This window comes from Electrophorus electricus, chromosome 8 (genome assembly GCF_013358815.1).
Source record: "Electrophorus electricus isolate fEleEle1 chromosome 8, fEleEle1.pri, whole genome shotgun sequence".
NCBI lineage: Eukaryota > Metazoa > Chordata > Actinopteri > Gymnotiformes > Gymnotidae > Electrophorus > Electrophorus electricus.
In genome coordinates, this window is record NC_049542.1 from 5241480 (window position 1) to 5258440 (window position 16961).

At 43.5% G+C, this 16961-nt stretch overlaps 1 protein-coding gene across 2 annotated transcripts in view; it reads left to right on the forward strand.

The window, feature by feature from the left end:
* Nucleotides 1–16367, forward strand: part of scara5 (scavenger receptor class A, member 5 (putative)) — a 43765-nt gene extending 27398 nt beyond the window's left edge. For both annotated transcript variants that reach the window (XM_027029806.2, XM_027029807.2), the window contains exons 7-10: nucleotides 233–340; nucleotides 3957–4022; nucleotides 9983–10171; nucleotides 13984–16367. In XM_027029806.2, the coding sequence (XP_026885607.2) occupies nucleotides 233–340; nucleotides 3957–4022; nucleotides 9983–10171; nucleotides 13984–14117 (497 nt within the window). In that variant the 3' untranslated portion in view covers nucleotides 14118–16367. The remainder of the gene's footprint in view (nucleotides 1–232; nucleotides 341–3956; nucleotides 4023–9982; nucleotides 10172–13983) is intronic.
* Nucleotides 16368–16961: the final 594 nt, after the last annotated feature.

Sequence of the window (16961 nt, forward strand, 5' to 3'; positions counted from 1 at the left end):
CTGTATACTGCATGCTCTAGCCTGCATCACCACGCAAACGCACAACCAAACAGAAATTCACGCACACACGTCCACACACACACACACACACACACACACACACACACACACACACACACACAAATAGACTTTTTTTGTCACAAATCGGAGAGGCATTTTCCGGTTTCATGAGAGTCAGTGAAATAAACCGATGACTGATGGTGTGTTTGCGCGCGCGCGCGCGTTTTCTCAGGAGTACAAGGAGAGAAGGGCATGCAGGGTGCACGAGGGCTTACTGGTCCTAGTGGCAGTGACGGTCAACATGGGGATAAAGGAGATATTGGACCACAGGGACCGAAAGGTTGGTGCTGACACGCAGATGCACATAGAATACTCAGGAAGAGATACCTTCCGCTCCTCTAGCTATCGTCTCCCTGCAATTCTGCTTTTATCAGTGTTAGAGAAGTATAACCCTCACCCTCTAATCTTTCTCTCTCTCACGGTCATTCTTTTGAACCATCTCTTTCTCTCCATCTCTGTCCTTCTTCTTCCAGGTTGTAGGGCAGCGATGGTTACCACGTCTATTCTCATCCTTTCCATCTCGTTCTTCCTTTGTTCTTTTGCTTTTACGAGCCATTCTTGTCCTGCACTTCCCTGCCTTCACACTCTTTTTTTTTTCTTTTTGCGCTGCAAGGCTTAAGTTCATTGTGCACCAACTCACCTGCACCCCCCCCCCCAAAAAAAAGACAGTTCCTCCTCTCCTCTCCCTTCTGAACAGTGCAAAGAAATCACTTTCCCCACCTCTTCTGTTATTAGATCTCAAAGGCCTTGTTTGGAGAATCAGATCATCTTCTTGCTCTCTCAATATGATCCTGGTTTTGTGGCTTCACCTCTGCGTTGACTGTGGTCTTTCACAATGGATCCATTATGTTTGCACAGGTCCAGAGTGCTCTTAGGACACAGATGGGCTACTTCAGTTTGGTTTGGCTGATCTATCTTTCTATCTATCTCTCTCTGTCTCTCTCATGAACTAACCCATTACGACCACATCACGTGTGCTGCATACTCAAGACATGGCAAAAGCTGGTCTGAAACATTCAAAACATACAATATTACAATATTGTAACAATGTTGTGAGACTACATATAAATACTAAATGTGCTATATTTTAGATTTAAATATTTTGCGCAGTCCATTTAGCACATGCTAAATGTGCTATATTTTATGTTTAAATAGTTTGCACCTACATTGTGGGTGTCGAAAACATTCATTTTCTTCCTCCACTAATTTTTTCCACCACTCTCACTCACTCACTCACTCACTCACTCACTCTCTCTCTCTCAATGCCTTCCTCCCTTCCAATCTTCATCATTATGAAGGCTTTGCTAAGTATTAGCCTTTACTGACCTGCTAATTATATGTGCATGCAACGCACAACCAAAATATATAAATCTGTATCTGCCTAAGGCCTCGTTATTTTGTGGTAACATAACCTGTTTTTGTTTTACTTCTGTGTAAATCATTACAATGAAGCAAACTAAACTGTCAGTATGAGAGAGGTTTTACAGTTTATGGCACAAGCAAACAATCTCATTTTAATCTAATTTTAGCACTTTTGGTTCTGTTACAGACTACTGAGCACACGCAGCCCCATAGCTGCTCAGCATATTTAGTCAGGGATAGCCCTTCTAGAACATTCACCATAGCTACATATTTATTCAGGGACAACCCTTCTAGAACATTCACCATAACTGTATTCAGTAAGGAAAAGCCCTTCTAGAACATTCACCATAGCTGCGTACTTAGTCAGGGACAGCCCTTCTAGAACATTCACCATAGCTACATATTTATTCAGGGACAACCCTTCTAGAACATTCACCATAACTGTATTCAGTAAGGAAAAGCCCTTCTAGAACATTCACCATAGCTGCGTACTTAGTCAGGGACAGCCCTTCTAGAACATTCACCATAGCTACATATTTATTCAGGGACAACCCTTCTAGAACATTCACCATAACTGTATTCAGTAAGGAAAAGCCCTTCTAGAACATTCACCATAGCTACATATTCAGTCAGGTAGGTTACAGTGCTTGTTGGGGGAAAAAAAATTTGCTTCCAGTTCAAATTTAGGACCCCAATATATCACAGGGCCAGTAATGACGTTCCAGTTAGAAAAATGGCTTGGAATTCTCTGTGGAAAGTTAGGCTTGTTTGAAGGCTATTTTCAACAAGTTAAATCATTTTCTCACTGGTTTCATTAGCCAAGGTGGCTTTTTCTTTTGGGACATTCTGAGTGTTGGAGGGCTGGACTGAGCTGAAGCTGACGGTGTCCTCTGGCCTGCATGAGGAGCAGAGCTATCTGGTTCCAGACTCGCTGAAGAACACTGGCTTTCATTAGGCCTGGAAGCTGGAAAATTGCGGTTGTTTTCAAAGCCATGTGACGCATGAACAGAACTTCCCTGCTCAAGTTAGTCTGTTAGGAAGCAGAACAAAAAAATGCAAAGTGATTGTTCTCATCTCATGAAGTATTCTAAGTAAGGGGTGTCATGACTCTCTAACACATGATCAAGCTGATCAAGGTTCATCAGAATGTTATAACCAAGGTTTGTTAAATTAGGCTTGAAAAACTCTGCAGAAGGGCTGGATCTTGTCAAGTATAAGCATCATAATTATAGTGGTCTATAGATCAGACACTTTTAGAATGTGGAATGAACAACTACAATCTACCATGTGCCTTGGTTCAAGTGTTATATTTGAGGTGGGGTTTTTTTGGGGGGTGGGGGTGGGGAGGGGCTCTCACTCTAGCTTGGGCCAATGAAAACGCTGATATGCAGGACCTGAAAGGACAAGGCTTTGATTACAGGGTCCTCGGCATCTTTGGCGCTGAGTAGTATGTTTGAAGTTCTCAGTGGATCTGGGCCCACTGACTGAAATACACATAGCCTGTGCTTGCTTTGGTCCAGCCTTTTCAAATTAAAGAAAGAGAGAGATGTGTGTGGGAACTGTGTATTATAAAAGATTGTAATGTTCAAATTCAGTTCCTTTCAACTCACTAAACTACTGCATTTTGGTAAAACAATTTTCAAACACATTCATACTACTCTGTTCCACCCCAACTAAGTCTCTCTCTCTCTTTCTCTCTCTCTCTCTCTCACTCTGTGGCCATTGTAAACCACAGGCAGAAGTATAGAGTTTGCTTCCAATACTGGTTTTCTGGTTTTCCCACCCAAACCCACCTGTGGCTGAGAGAACATAACCACAGTAAGAGCTGCAGTTCTCCTGCAGACCTCAGAGGTGTGTGTGCTACAGTCAAAGACAGGCATGGGCAGTAGGCTGCTTTTTACTCATTTGCTCACTGTAGCCTATTATTGTGTAGGCATCCCAGGCGACATCCAATTTATAATAATTCAGACTGAACAGGACCGACCAAACTGAACCGTTCAGCCCAACGCTGAACCGCATTACCTAAGACTATATTTATTGAGCAATGTCTTTAGAAAAGTCTAACTGATTTAGATTTGAACTCCTTCATGAAAAATTGTTTTCGAGTAGTCCAGTGAATAAGTGTATGCTAGAAATTATGTCCTTACTCAAACACAGTAAAAATAATTGATTTAAAAAGCTGTGTATTGAGGCGACGAAGAGCGCGTCCCTCAGCCGCACTGCCTGTCCTACTGGAATTGGGCTCCTCCAGGCCTTCTCCGGGAGTTGAATGGGGTGTATGAAGGGACCCCCCCCAGGCCCTGTGGCATGTATGAGCACAAAGTGTTTCACTGTTAACGATAAATGTTTCACAGTCTCTGTCCCCTGCTCTCATCATGTTTCCAAAACTGAAATGTGTGTCCGCCCACACACGCACACACACGCGCACACACACACACACACACACACACACACACACACACACACACACGTGCACGCACGCGCACTGTATTAAAGCTTTGATTAAGTACAGCTCTACTCATTTTACCTTTCAGGCCAGAGAGGAGAGAGGGGTTTCAAAGGAGAGAAGGGCGATCAAGGAGACCAAGGAGTCACGACAGGTACGACCCTTAACCATTACTCTCACGCACGTGGGTGTTCCCCATGACACACTCCCTCTCGCCAGCTCCCTGCATGTCTCCCCAAAGGTCCTGAGCTGGCCCTGGCTGCCCTGAGCTATAAGACACCCAGGATCCTGTGTGTCTCCTTCAGCTCTGACTACCGCCACTCTGGTAAGCGGAGTCATGCTCGAGCCAGCCCAGGACGTCACGTGCATACGCAGCGTTTTTTCTGCTCTTTTTTCCCCCCATAAACAATGCTTGAAATGTAGCTCTGCGATGGCTTTCTCCACTCGCACCCCCAGGAACAGTACTTACTATCATCTTCAGCTAAAATGGGGTTTAAGTCCCACCTTTGACAGGTTATTTACTTCAATCAGGCCCCAATTTTCAAGCAGACAGGAGATGAGAGGAACTAGCTTGTGGTTTTCTGCTAAAAGGTGGACTTTTCTTTGGATTGCATCAGTGGAGTGAGCATTTGAACAGGCTTGAGAAGTTGCAACAAATCGGTGGAAGGATGTGTCTGTTACATGAGACAAACGTGCAAGCAGACTCAAAGAGGGCAGTTTATTTATTTATTTGTATGTTTATATATTGGTCTGAAATGGAAGGCAGGTTTATGTGTGCGTGTAATGGAGTGTATGAGACGGGAGTGTGCTAGAAGGCAATGTGTGGATGGCTGGTGTTTAGATGGAGTGTGTACAAGGTAGCATGGTAAATGATAAGTGTGGGTTTGTCAAGGAGCATGCAAAAGCTACGAGGGAGTAGCTTGCGTCAGGCAGACTTTTTGGTAGTGTCTTTCTTAGTTCTTTGTGCTCCATCAGCCATCCATCTGTGTCATCCCCCTCTATCCATTTCACTCTCTCGCTCTCACACACAGACACTTCACACACAACAACCATGTCTTGACCCAAGCATGGGATAAAGAACTAGAACCAGAGCAAAAGGCTACTGGTAAACCATAGTTCTCTGAAAAGGCATTAGGCTCTTCAAAAAGACTTTTATGCAGGAGCAGTGGTAACACACTGTTGGGCATCTTAGATAACAATACCCAAGAATATCTGCGTCAGCAAGCCAGTGAAAGGATGCTACCACCAGCATGCTGACTAGATAATGTGAATATCACCGCAGAACCAGAAACAGATGGTGAACAGACTTGAGGCCAAGTAGCACATAAACTAACAGTCCCTGTTCCTCATCTGGCCTTCCCTCCACCAATCCCCTTCTCCCTTCCCCTCCTCTTAGCAACATCTAGCCAATGAAGTGAGAGAACACCTTCTATGATGATCAGAATTTTGGGACATGAAAAAGTGGAAGGTGAAAAACCAAAGAGTAACAGCAACATTCGGCTAGCTGCACATCTTCATCGAATGCTGTCCTGGGTCTCCTTTTCCTGTTCTCTGTTTCTACCTGCTACCTCCTCAACCTTCCTCTCTGCTCTTCCATTCCACTCCATGATGGCGGGGGGGTCAGTGAGAGAGTGCTAACAGCTACATTCTAGAGGATGAAGCTTTAATCTGGGAACCAACAACGTGCATCAGGTATGTGCAGGAGGTGTCGTGTGCAACCTGGCACGATCGTAATTACAGCCGCAGGTTGTAAAAAGCTGGCAGTTGAAAGCTCTGGCTATGCGACTGGGAGAACTTTGATGCTTCATACAGAGAAACATAAAAAATAAATGCACATAAATAACACACACACATGCACGCTTGTACCGCTGAACAACCCAGGGTGTGGTGTGAAGGTTAAGGGCTTTTGTGTGTACCTTATATGACAATGGACAATGGACAATGACATTATGAAAAAGAAAATCACTCACGTTATTCACCTTATTATTCCTGGGAGATCTCTCTGTTGAACTATGGCCTTTCTTCTATCTTACTGTTACAGAATTAGAGTTGTTAAATGAAGTGGTGTGAGTGTCCTCTTATTGATCACCAACAGGGCACAGCAGACACTTGGAGAAGTGGGTGGCTGGTTTGGAGTGGCGTTGGTGCTGGGTTTAAAAGCATCTCCCCAAGCAAAGACAGGGAGTTTTCCCAAAGAGTAAATCAACACAGCCATTAGTAGATGACAGTTGGCCAGAATGACATCAGCCCTGGTGAAATGAAATCAGAATTGGTCTGATTGAGTTTTTTTGATTAAAGTACTCTGGCAATGTAGTCCTTGGCCCAATCTAATGCCAGTACAGGAATTTATATTGCTACAAACCCAAGGATAGGGTTTAACTGGTGAAATGATGGTTATAGTCTAGAAAATGAGATGGTGTTACCAGGGTATGAAATTACTGACTGTATACACATGGAGAAAACAATGACTTGTGGGGCAGATAAAGCATTTCCTGTAGAGAAAGAGAGAGAGAGAGAGAGAGAGAGAGAGAGAAACAAAGAAATCAAGATAAAGCCCATAGAGCAGTGTCTTGAATTAAATACTTAGCAATGTTGTGTTTGATTCACTCCTTCAGCAGAGAAAAGGACATGGAGGCAGAAATCACTGCAGAAAAACTGAAGACTGCTGCTTTGAACATGAAGTCTTTGTGCAACACTACGATAGGCCCTCTCGTTGGTCCTTGGTCACTGATCATTGCACGTTGCTCTTTGGTCATTGATTTGGCTCAAGTTGATTCACTCAGGTTCTTAGTGCTCCGGAGATGATCCCTTTTTAATGGGGTGCTTTTTTTTTTAAAAAAAAAAAAAGAAAGTTCCTGTGACAGGGATCATGCGAGAGCCTGGGACATTTCCGCACTCACCTGTAATGACTCTCTTAGGGATTTGTTTACATCTTCAGTCCCCACTGAGTGTTCCTCATCTAGTATGTTTGTGTGATATACTGTGCGATAAAGTAAACCAATTGCTTCTCAGTTGGAGTAAATATCTCCAATTCTAGACAATATACAGGTAGGGGTGGGTGGGTGTGTGTGTGTGTATGTATGTGTTGGAAGGGACTGACTTGCATTCAAGTCCTGAGTCAAGCCAAATGTATTATTATCCCTGAGCATGTACAGCAGGGAGGAGACAAAAGGCCTGAGCTTACCCTGCATCTGTGTATTCAGTCTACTTGTTAATGTTAATAGCCAAATGCATGTTAAACTATTTAAAACTGTTAAAATAGAGCTTCTGACTTCAAAATGAAATTATCCGTCCGGTTTAGCAGGCATGTTTTGACTGGTTTGTGGCATGTAAACAGGAAGAGAGCAGTTTGTTCTGCACAGCCGGTGGCAGCTCCTCATACTTTCTATCTCTCCATTTCAGCAACACACGGTAAACAAAGTACTGAGAGGCCTTCTCAGTCACAAATTATGGGATCAATATCCTCCAATTATTTCACCTGAAAGGTGCTCGTGTGTCCCAGACCTACACATGGATCTAATCAGAAGGATACAAATGGCTTCTGCAGCCAGGGATTGCACGACATCTGTTCCACGTTTAGGACATGCTCTGCAGCTGGCCCGTTCCACATTCAGGAGATGTTCCTCCAACTCTGCGGCCAGGCTGTCACATTCATCTGTGTTATGTCATTTTATATTAAGCTCATCATCAAGTTAAAACACACAGTACTTGCTGACAGTTGGAGTGAAGCACTGTCTTACTGCTCATTACAGCGACTCAGCAATTTCAGCAGTCTCTTATGGTTATGTACCTGACAAACATAATAGAAATATAAGCAATATATAACAAACACCATGATGCAGCAGTGTGGCCTTGGAACAGTTGACATGATTCTGCTATTAACATTTACATTTACGGCATTTAGCAGACACTCTTATCCAGAGTGACTTACAAAAGTTCTTTGTTATTTACTCATAGAATATATCCGAATACAGTATAGTAGGTTAGAATCAGACATACCAATGAACTAGAATACTGTACAATACAGGGATGAATGCTGATACCTAGAAGTACAAAATACATAAAGTCTATCTTAAACAACGATAAGTGCAATAAACATTAAGTGCTAGAGTTTGTTAAACAACATAAACAACAGCCTACAAGAAGTACTAATTTAGTCAGCCAATATGGGAGCAGTGTCAGTTGTTCTTTAAATATTCTGCAAATAGATGGGTCTTCAGCCTGTGTTTGAAGACTGCAAGGGACTCTGCTGTCCGGACAGCAAGTGGGAGTTCAATCCACCATCTTGGAGCCAGGACAGAAAATAGTCTCGATGCTTGTCGTCCATGAGACCTGAAGCAAGGTATTTCAAGCTGAGCCATACTTGAGGTTCGAAGTACTCTAGGTACGGATCGGGCTTTGACCATTGACCTCATGTATGAAGGGGCTGGTCCATTTTTTGCTTTGTAGGCCAGCACCAAGGTTTTAAATCTAATGTGTACAGCTACAGGGAGCCAATAGAGTGAGCGCAGCAGTGAAGTAACATGGATGAACATCGGAAGATTGAAAACCAGTCGTGCTGCTGCATTCTGGACAAGTTGTAGAGGTTTGATGGCTCTTAGAGGAAGACCAGCAAGTAGTGAGTTGCAGTAGTCTAGCTCTGAGATCACAAGAGACTGCACAAGTACCTGGGTAGCTTCCTGCGAGAAAAAGGGTCGAATCCTTCGTATGTTACAAAGGAGAAATCTGCAAGACCGGGTTAGATTATAAACACAAGTTGAGAACAACAACTGCTTGTCCAAAGTTACGCCCAGGCTACGGGCAGCTTTGGATGGTGATACCAGGGAGTTCTCAAAGGAAACAGTGAGGTCATGGTAAGGGTTAGGAGTTTCTGGGCTGTACAGAAGCTCAGTTTTACTGGGATTGAGGTTCAAGTGGTGGGCTGTCATCTATGATACAATGTCAGTGAAGCATGCTGATATACGTCTGGAGACCTGCATGTCTGAGGGTGGAAAAGAAAGAAATAATTTGGTGTCATCAGCATAGCCGTGGTAGGAGAAGCCATGAGAAGATATTACATCACCAAGTGAACGAGTATACAAAGAGAAGAGAAGGGGGCCCAATACTGAGCCCTGTGGAACACCAGCGGAGAGTCTGTATGGTTTGGATGTGGATCCTCTCCATGTCACCTGATAGGATCGTCCCTCCAGATAGGACTGAAACCATCTCCTTGCAGAGCCAGTGACACCAAGGCTGGAGAGAACAGAGGAGAATGTTGTGGTTTACTGTGTGAAAGGCTGCCAAAAGGTCCAGCCGAATCAAGACAGATGACAGTTTGGCAGCTTTAGCAGCATGAAGTTTCTCTGTCACTGCTATTAACGTTCTCTGATGGCCTTAGCTTACCTTCAGAAAAGCTTGGAGACACTGAGGAATAAATTAAGGAAGCTATTTTCTTTATTTTTACACAAATAAATGTCTTTACACACACACACACACACACACACACGCAAACGCGCACACACAATCACCGAGAGAAACTTCAAAGATTTAATGGTTCTCTCAAGATACATGAAATGACCTGACTTTCAGGATTCTCCTTAAACACCCTCTACATTCTTCTTTAATTATATTGTCTCTCATTATATCTAATTTCTTTAATTATATATACATTGCAATATTCACCATTTATATAAATTGCTTGACAAGCATGAGATTATCATGCTGAACATATGTACTCTGACAGTGTTGATGGCCTGTGACATATTTTCATATATATACAGTACATTTATCCACACACAAACCCAAGTCTACACCCAAAGTACCCTCACGCCCTCTTCATTTCATCCAAAGTAACCTTCAGACAGTCTGACATGGATGGATTGGTATGTGTATATGTGTACTGTACAAACATTACTGAAGCAGCCACTAAGTCCAGAGTCTTAATTTAAATGGGTGTGTCTGTATATATTCAGACTCAGACTGGTATGGGTGTATCGCAGTTAGCTGCAATTACTGTACATGTAGGTCTTTCATCTGGAGGCACTCTGGTGAAATGTGCCTTTAATAATGTAAGCGTCTGTCTGTCTGTCTGTCTGTCTGTCTGTCTGTCTGTCTGTCTGTCTGTCTGTCTTTCAGTCGAGGAGGCACTGGTGCGTTTGGTGAACGGCTTGGGGCCTCATGAAGGCCGGGTGGAGGTGTACCATGAGCATCGCTGGGGGACTGTGTGTGACGATGTGTGGGACAAGAAAGATGGAGACGTGGTGTGCAGGATGCTGGGATACCGTGGAGCACAGGAGATCCACAAAACGGGACACTTCGGACAAGGCACGATGCCCCCCCCACACACACACGCACACACACCTTGAGATGTGTAGACAGAAAAAGAGAACATCTATAATACTTCCCATAACCGTTTTAAGACAGCTACTTATGCAGTCAAAATCAATGGCAATTAAAGCTCACTGTCTGTGAAGACATAGCACCTAATCTCACTCTTACTAAGAGCCCAGTTTGTTGTAGGAAAGTGTCTCGGTTAACATGATGGCCTCCAGCCGAACCAAGCCAATGGCAAGTGATATCACAATCAGAGTTTCCTGGCAACCTAAACGGAATGCCTTCTTACTTCATCGGCCATGCCTGATCGCAAACAAGGAAGCAAACTGGGCTGAGAGGCTCATGAGATCCTACATGGCTAAACACAGCGGCAACTTTATTTGCTAAAAAACTGGAACACTGTCCTGGAACTCAGCATGACCACACATATTTGTTTTCACAGTTGTTTTATGGCATATATAGAGGGCATGTCAATACTGGGATATATAGGAGATTATATATATATAAATTGATGAGGAAGAGAAATTGTAATCTGGTGCCTCCCAACGTTCATACACAACTGTAATCCAGTTTCCACCAGAACTTTTTTATCAGACACTTAGCTGAGTCTAGCATGACAAGGTCTATAGAAGAAAAGACCAGTATGCTTTTGTGAAAACATGGTCCACTTAAATAATTTAGGAGAGGCTGTAGGTCAATGTTAACATATGGATGTATTTGGGGGGGCAGAAAAAAAAAGCTGTTATGATGAAAGTTTAGTCCCCAATTTTGTTCAAAGGTTTTGAATGGGGAGAGCTTTCAGAATGAGGTCAGCGTAAGATATCACAAGCGGCTGAATTCAGTGCTTGGAATTCAGAAGCAGCTCATCTATTCCATTTAAAAGGGTATTCTGTATTCAGGTTTTCAAAATAGCCTTTAAAATTGGCCTGTTATTTCAGCACAAACCCTGGAATCATCTTTTGTCCAACCTGTTAGAATCACATGCATACAGTACAAGGCAGGATTTGAATGATTTGAATGCAGGAAAAAAATATTTTGCCTTCACACATGGACTATTCACTGTGTGAGTGTGTGTGTTTTAAATAAAAGAGAGAAAGAAGAAGCTGTATGTGTATGAGTGGGATCATCTCACCATCTCTCACGTGCACTCACACACCCACACGTCTTTGAAGAGTGTATATGATTTTGAATCATGTCAGGGCAATTTAAAGCTACTCAGGCTCCAGTAAGATTGATGAGCTGACTCATTTGAGTCTCACTGGTCTTTCATCATTCTCATCTTGCTCTCTCCTCATCTCACTGTCGCTCATTCTCTCTTGACTCTGCTCCACCACTCAGTCAGGAACATCTGTAGGTCCCCAGCCACTGTGCTGAAGAGCTCTACACTTTCAAACTATTTCAGAGGTTGAAAGATAGCAAGCGTAGGAAAACCAAGCGTCAACATTCACAGAGCCAAGTTAGAGCCGTGTCCGATGTGTCCAGCATATTACTTTAACTTCGCATCTTTGTCTAATCTAAACTATCAGATCTAATCTAAAATACATTTCAAAACCAAACGGTGAGAGTTTGAGATATACAGGGGCCAGAATAACTGCTCAAAGTACTTTTAAGCTTCCCGTTATAATAGGCCATTCCATCCATCATCCTACTGCAGGTGTAGAACATCTTAATTCAGGTGAGATGCAAGGCTATGATTACCGCTGGAGTTATTGATAAGTACAATTCTGATAATTTATTATTTATTATAGTTATTGATAAGTAAAATGTTGATAATGGGTATTCTGTATGGGTAGCCCAATGATTACAGTAAATTTTATAGCACAGTGGGCCTGATATTTTTATTTAGAAAATTGGGAGTTAGTTAGACTCTTTGGGTTTTAAGATGCATTGCACTCAAAGGGTGCCAAGGCTGTGGGAAGGTGTGGGACTGTTTTGAAGGGGATTTGTTTGAGAAACCGCGGAAAGTTGAAATTGAGTCATTGCTCGAACACATGGAACTGAATGTTTCGCCATTGTCTCATTTTTTAAATAAATAAACCGCAGTCTCACAAAAAGAGAAATTCATGAGGGAAGGTGGGAGACAGAGAGGGGAGAAGAGGGGTGAGTGAGGGGTGAGTGAGGGGAAGAGTGGGGGTGAGTGAGGGGTGAGTGAGGGGTGAGTGAGGGGAAGAGTGAGGGGAAGAGTGGGGGTGAGTGAGGGGAAGAGTGGGGGGTGAGTGAGGGGTGAGTGGGGGTGAGTGAGGGGTGAGTGAGGGGAAGAGTGGGGGTGAGTGAGGGGTGAGTGGGGGTGAGTGAGGGGTGAGTGAGGGGAAGAGTGAGGGGAAGAGTGAGGGGTGAGTGAGGGGAAGAGTGAGGGGAAGAGTGGGGGTGAGTGAGGGGAAGAGTGAGGGGAAGAGTGAGGGGAAGAGTGGGGGTGAGTGAGGGGTGAGTGAGGGGAAGAGTGGGGGTGAGTGAGGGGAAGAGTGAGGGGAAGAGTGAGGGGAAGAGTGAGGGGTGAGTGAGGGGAAGAGTGGGGGTGAGTGAGGGGAAGAGTGAGGGGAAGAGTGAGGGGAAGAGTGAGGGGTGAGTGAGGGGAAGAGTGGGGGTGAGTGAGGGGTGAGTGAGGGGAAGAGTGAGGGGAAGAGTGAGGGGTGAGTGAGGGGAAGAGTGAGGGGAAGAGTGAGGGCAGAGTCAGTCTTCATAACAGCCGTGTTGAAGAGAAAAACAAGGTGGTAAATGCACCTTTATGCATGCAGACACACACACACACACACACACACACATCCCTGGATCTGAGCCTCACTCTCTCCGTTGTTGTAAGACAAGACCCTGTAACTGCTGGTGCACAGTGTGACTTGGAAGAGGACTTCAGCAGGACTTTACAGCGTTGGTATTTGACTGTTTACTGTTAAACCCAAAACAGCAGTGCAGATCCTTTATACTGTACACTTATCCGAGAGTTTGATTACTGCTCATGACTCGGGCGAAACACTCAGAGTCCCAGCCGCATCATGTGCTGTCTGCGGTTGGAACTGGCTTCAGCCGCGGTTCCAAAAGACGCAGCTTCACGCGCATCGGAGGAGAAAGACACAGCGGGCTGCTGAGTAATAACACACTGAGCTGCATTCCCACAATCATAAGGCCCTGGCTACGGCTTCCAAGATGTCTTCCAAGGAAAAGTTCGGACCGAGTACTGTACGGAAGCTCTGCAGCAGGAAATAAACCCATTTGGGTACCTGGACAACACAGACAGGCACAAACAGACTTAAGCCCACAGGGTTTGGAACTTTGCTGTGTATAATTGGAGAGGAAGGGGGAGAGAGAGAGAGAGAGAAAGAAAGAAAGAAAGAGAGAGAGAGAGAGAGATTGGCTGGGTGTGCACTGCAGGTACCTGGGTGTGCATCACAGGTGTTCACCCAGAGTGCTTGGTGGGGTGAGGCCACACTGTCCTCTGCCTGGACGCATTCTCCTCACACTTCCTCCCTCCAACATCTGAGTTCAGAGACAAAAAACATATTACAGATTTCAATTTTTTTTCTCCATCTATCACCATCTTTTTGTCTGCCACAGACCTCCTTAGATTCCCACCATTTCATGTGAGTTATGAGGCTGCTTCAGAGCTATTTATTCATAACTTATTAGCATACTTATATCACTAGCATACTATTAATAAGACTCTTCTCAAAGTAATTGGAAAAAAATGACTTACTTCATAAATTATCACCCTCTCCCTTTCAGCAATAATTCCATGTAGTGATCTAACCTTTCTGACTTTGAGATTTCTCTCTCTCTCTCTCTCTCTCTCTCTCTCTCTCTCTCTCTAGGTACGGGTCTGATTTGGATGGATGACGTTGCTTGCATTGGTACTGAGGACACCATTCATCAGTGCAAGTTTTCTGGATGGGGCAAAACCAACTGTGGTCATGTGGAAGATGCAGGGGTGACTTGCAACACTTAAACCCCTCCCAGATTTCTGATGAACAGACTGACCCACCTACAGGACTGCAGCACAACATCTGATTGGCTGAGAGAGATTGAGGGAAAGTGCTGTGTCCCTCCAGGCCACCGTAGGCCTGACAGTTTCAAGAAAGCCTCATCTGGCAGGGCTGGGCTGGGAGGTCATAGAGTGCTCCCTTGGGGGAAAAGAACACCCTCCCTGGCACAGATTGTCATCATTCTAAATGCACACACAGCCAAAAGAGAAGCGCGTAGGACAAATATGCTGACATACTTACAGCCTTCTTCACAAAGGCAGGAGAAAACACCCTGAGTGATAATGAGCGTGAGTGAGTGAGTGAGTGAATGTGTGTTTACCTTTGAAAGCTCCACTGCCTTTATATTTGTTTTCAGTCTTTAACAAACAAATGACTTTTAATGCCCTCTTTTCTAAGTCACCTTATTTTGTTAAAGGACAGCCAGATATACACACACACACACACACACACACACACCACTTTACCTCAATAACACATACAGCAGTGGGGTGGCAATAGGGTGTGTGTGTGTGTGTGTGTGTGTGTGTGTGTGTTGGGTTTAAATAGCGAACATGATCATAACAGAGAGAGTTTATAGGCCAATTTTGTCAAAATGTTGATATAACACAGAGGACGTGTTTAAAGTCTTGCACAATATAAGGAAGCGATATACACAGTAAGTCTAATAAAGGGAAGAGATTAATGCTGGTTTACTTGAAGTTTAATGTGCCTTCAGTATTTCTATGATGTAATCAGTATTCGCCCTTAGAGGCGCTCCGTTTTCTATACACTTCGTCGACTGTCCAGATCCAAATTGTTCTAAGTGAAGATATGCAACTGCATTCAGCTTTGATTACAGTTTATGACAACCCCGCTCCCAGAGACTCTCTCTTCTCTCCCACAGTCTGGTGACCTAGATGAGCTGTGTCAGATCATATTCACACTCAGTCTCCACATCGGGGTGCATCTCTGGGAGGATGGGACGGGCAGCCCCAGTTTACAACACATTCCACATCACTTCTGGGTTAGTTATGAATGTAAGGAAACAGCCTGTTATGCTATTTCTGTCCACTGATGTAGGGAAGCAGTAAACCCCAAATAACACCATCAGTCAGGTTGAATATCCATAACTAACATGTTGATAGTAAATCGGAGCAATATAAACAACACAAGAGTTGCACAAGAGCCTGTTTTGTTGGAGTGCTGTTATGGATACCTATTGTCTGTGTGTGTGTGTCTGTGTGTGTGTAGATTTTAAACTGGCCTACACTTGACTCTGTCCCATCCCCCCCACCCCCCCACCCCAAGTGCCTGTTTCCACATCAGTATTCCCGAAGAGAATGATCATGTATCAGACCTTTCACCAAAGACAACACACTGTGTTCCCATCCCAGCTGGGATTTTCTCTAGTCTCCCTCACACAGCCATTCATTAAGGGAAAAAAAAAAATTATTAGTATTATTTTGTCAACATTCTATCTCTGAGGATCATGGCACATCATTCCTTAACTGGATACTAGCAAACGTGCTTTAAAAACTAATATTTCCCTTCCACAGTAGCTAAAATACCAGCTAAGCTCAAACACTCAAGCACTTCTTTTTATTTAATTTTGAATGTGTAGCATTTTTTTCTATACCTAACTGCAGAGGGTTTCAGTGTTTCTAACAAACCACAAGTATGTAATATTGAGCATATCGTATCTTACCTGACCTCGGTTAAAAACTTGTCTTTTTCTTTTGTACTTTAATCTTAACAGGTTTTGCTTTGGTACATTATTCTCCTTTATGTAGAAGGCAACACTGTCCTTATTAATGCCATTAGCACTATTGTGCTCAGCTTTTAAAGGCTCTGTTATAATGGTTATATCATCTAAGAATATGACTATTCTATCCAAGTTTACTGTTATTGGAAGAAGTTTGTATGCAAGTACATTTAAATGTTTAGTGCATTTATTGCAACGTTACATCCGTATGCCATTTGGATAATCAAGAATCCTTTAAAAATGTAGATTGATTTTGACTTAATTTTTGTTTTAATTACCATTAGGTTTTAACATCTGACTCTGTGCACTATGCAGTACATTCTGTATTAATGTAAATAATGACATAAATGATGCATCATGTGATGATATCAACATACCTGCACATATTGTAAATGTCAGAAACATTATAAACCATCTCAGAGAAACATATCTCAGAGAAAACACCTTGAATAAAATGTTTTTACCTTTTTCAGTTTTTGTCTACATATGACAAGAGAATAAAACTCTCTGCATGTTTCTGTGCAAACAGGTGGTTCCGATTCTTGCTAATGGACATGCTGTTATAGAGGCCCCGCCCACAGTGTGCTGCTGGGTAGAACAGGAAGCAGGTGGTTATGGAGCAGGAAATGAGGTGTCAAGGTCTTAACATCAGAGGAACTAGAATAGAGTGCTTCCACCTGCTCATACAGATAGAATTACTGTAGAGACTTACAACAGTCTGATGTGGTTCCACTGAAGAGTTTGGCCCAGCCAGGAACTCTGCAGACCCCAGGCTGTGTACATTTGCTAGGAATTTAGCAGAACAGTGCCAGAACATATAAAGTGCATTGAGCAAACCTGCAAAAATGCAGACGATACAATACAATAAGTATGACACAGTAAATGCAATACAAATACAGAGATCACATGCATTTCACATTAAGGGAAGGTCAGTTCCCTTAATGATGAAATCCAGTGAGCAAAACAACTGTCTAGGTCTGGCTAGGTCTGTACTAATAACCTGAGGGGAGGTTTTGATAGTTCCCTGGGGTCCATGGGGTGTTTCTGATACAGATAGTTCCCTGGG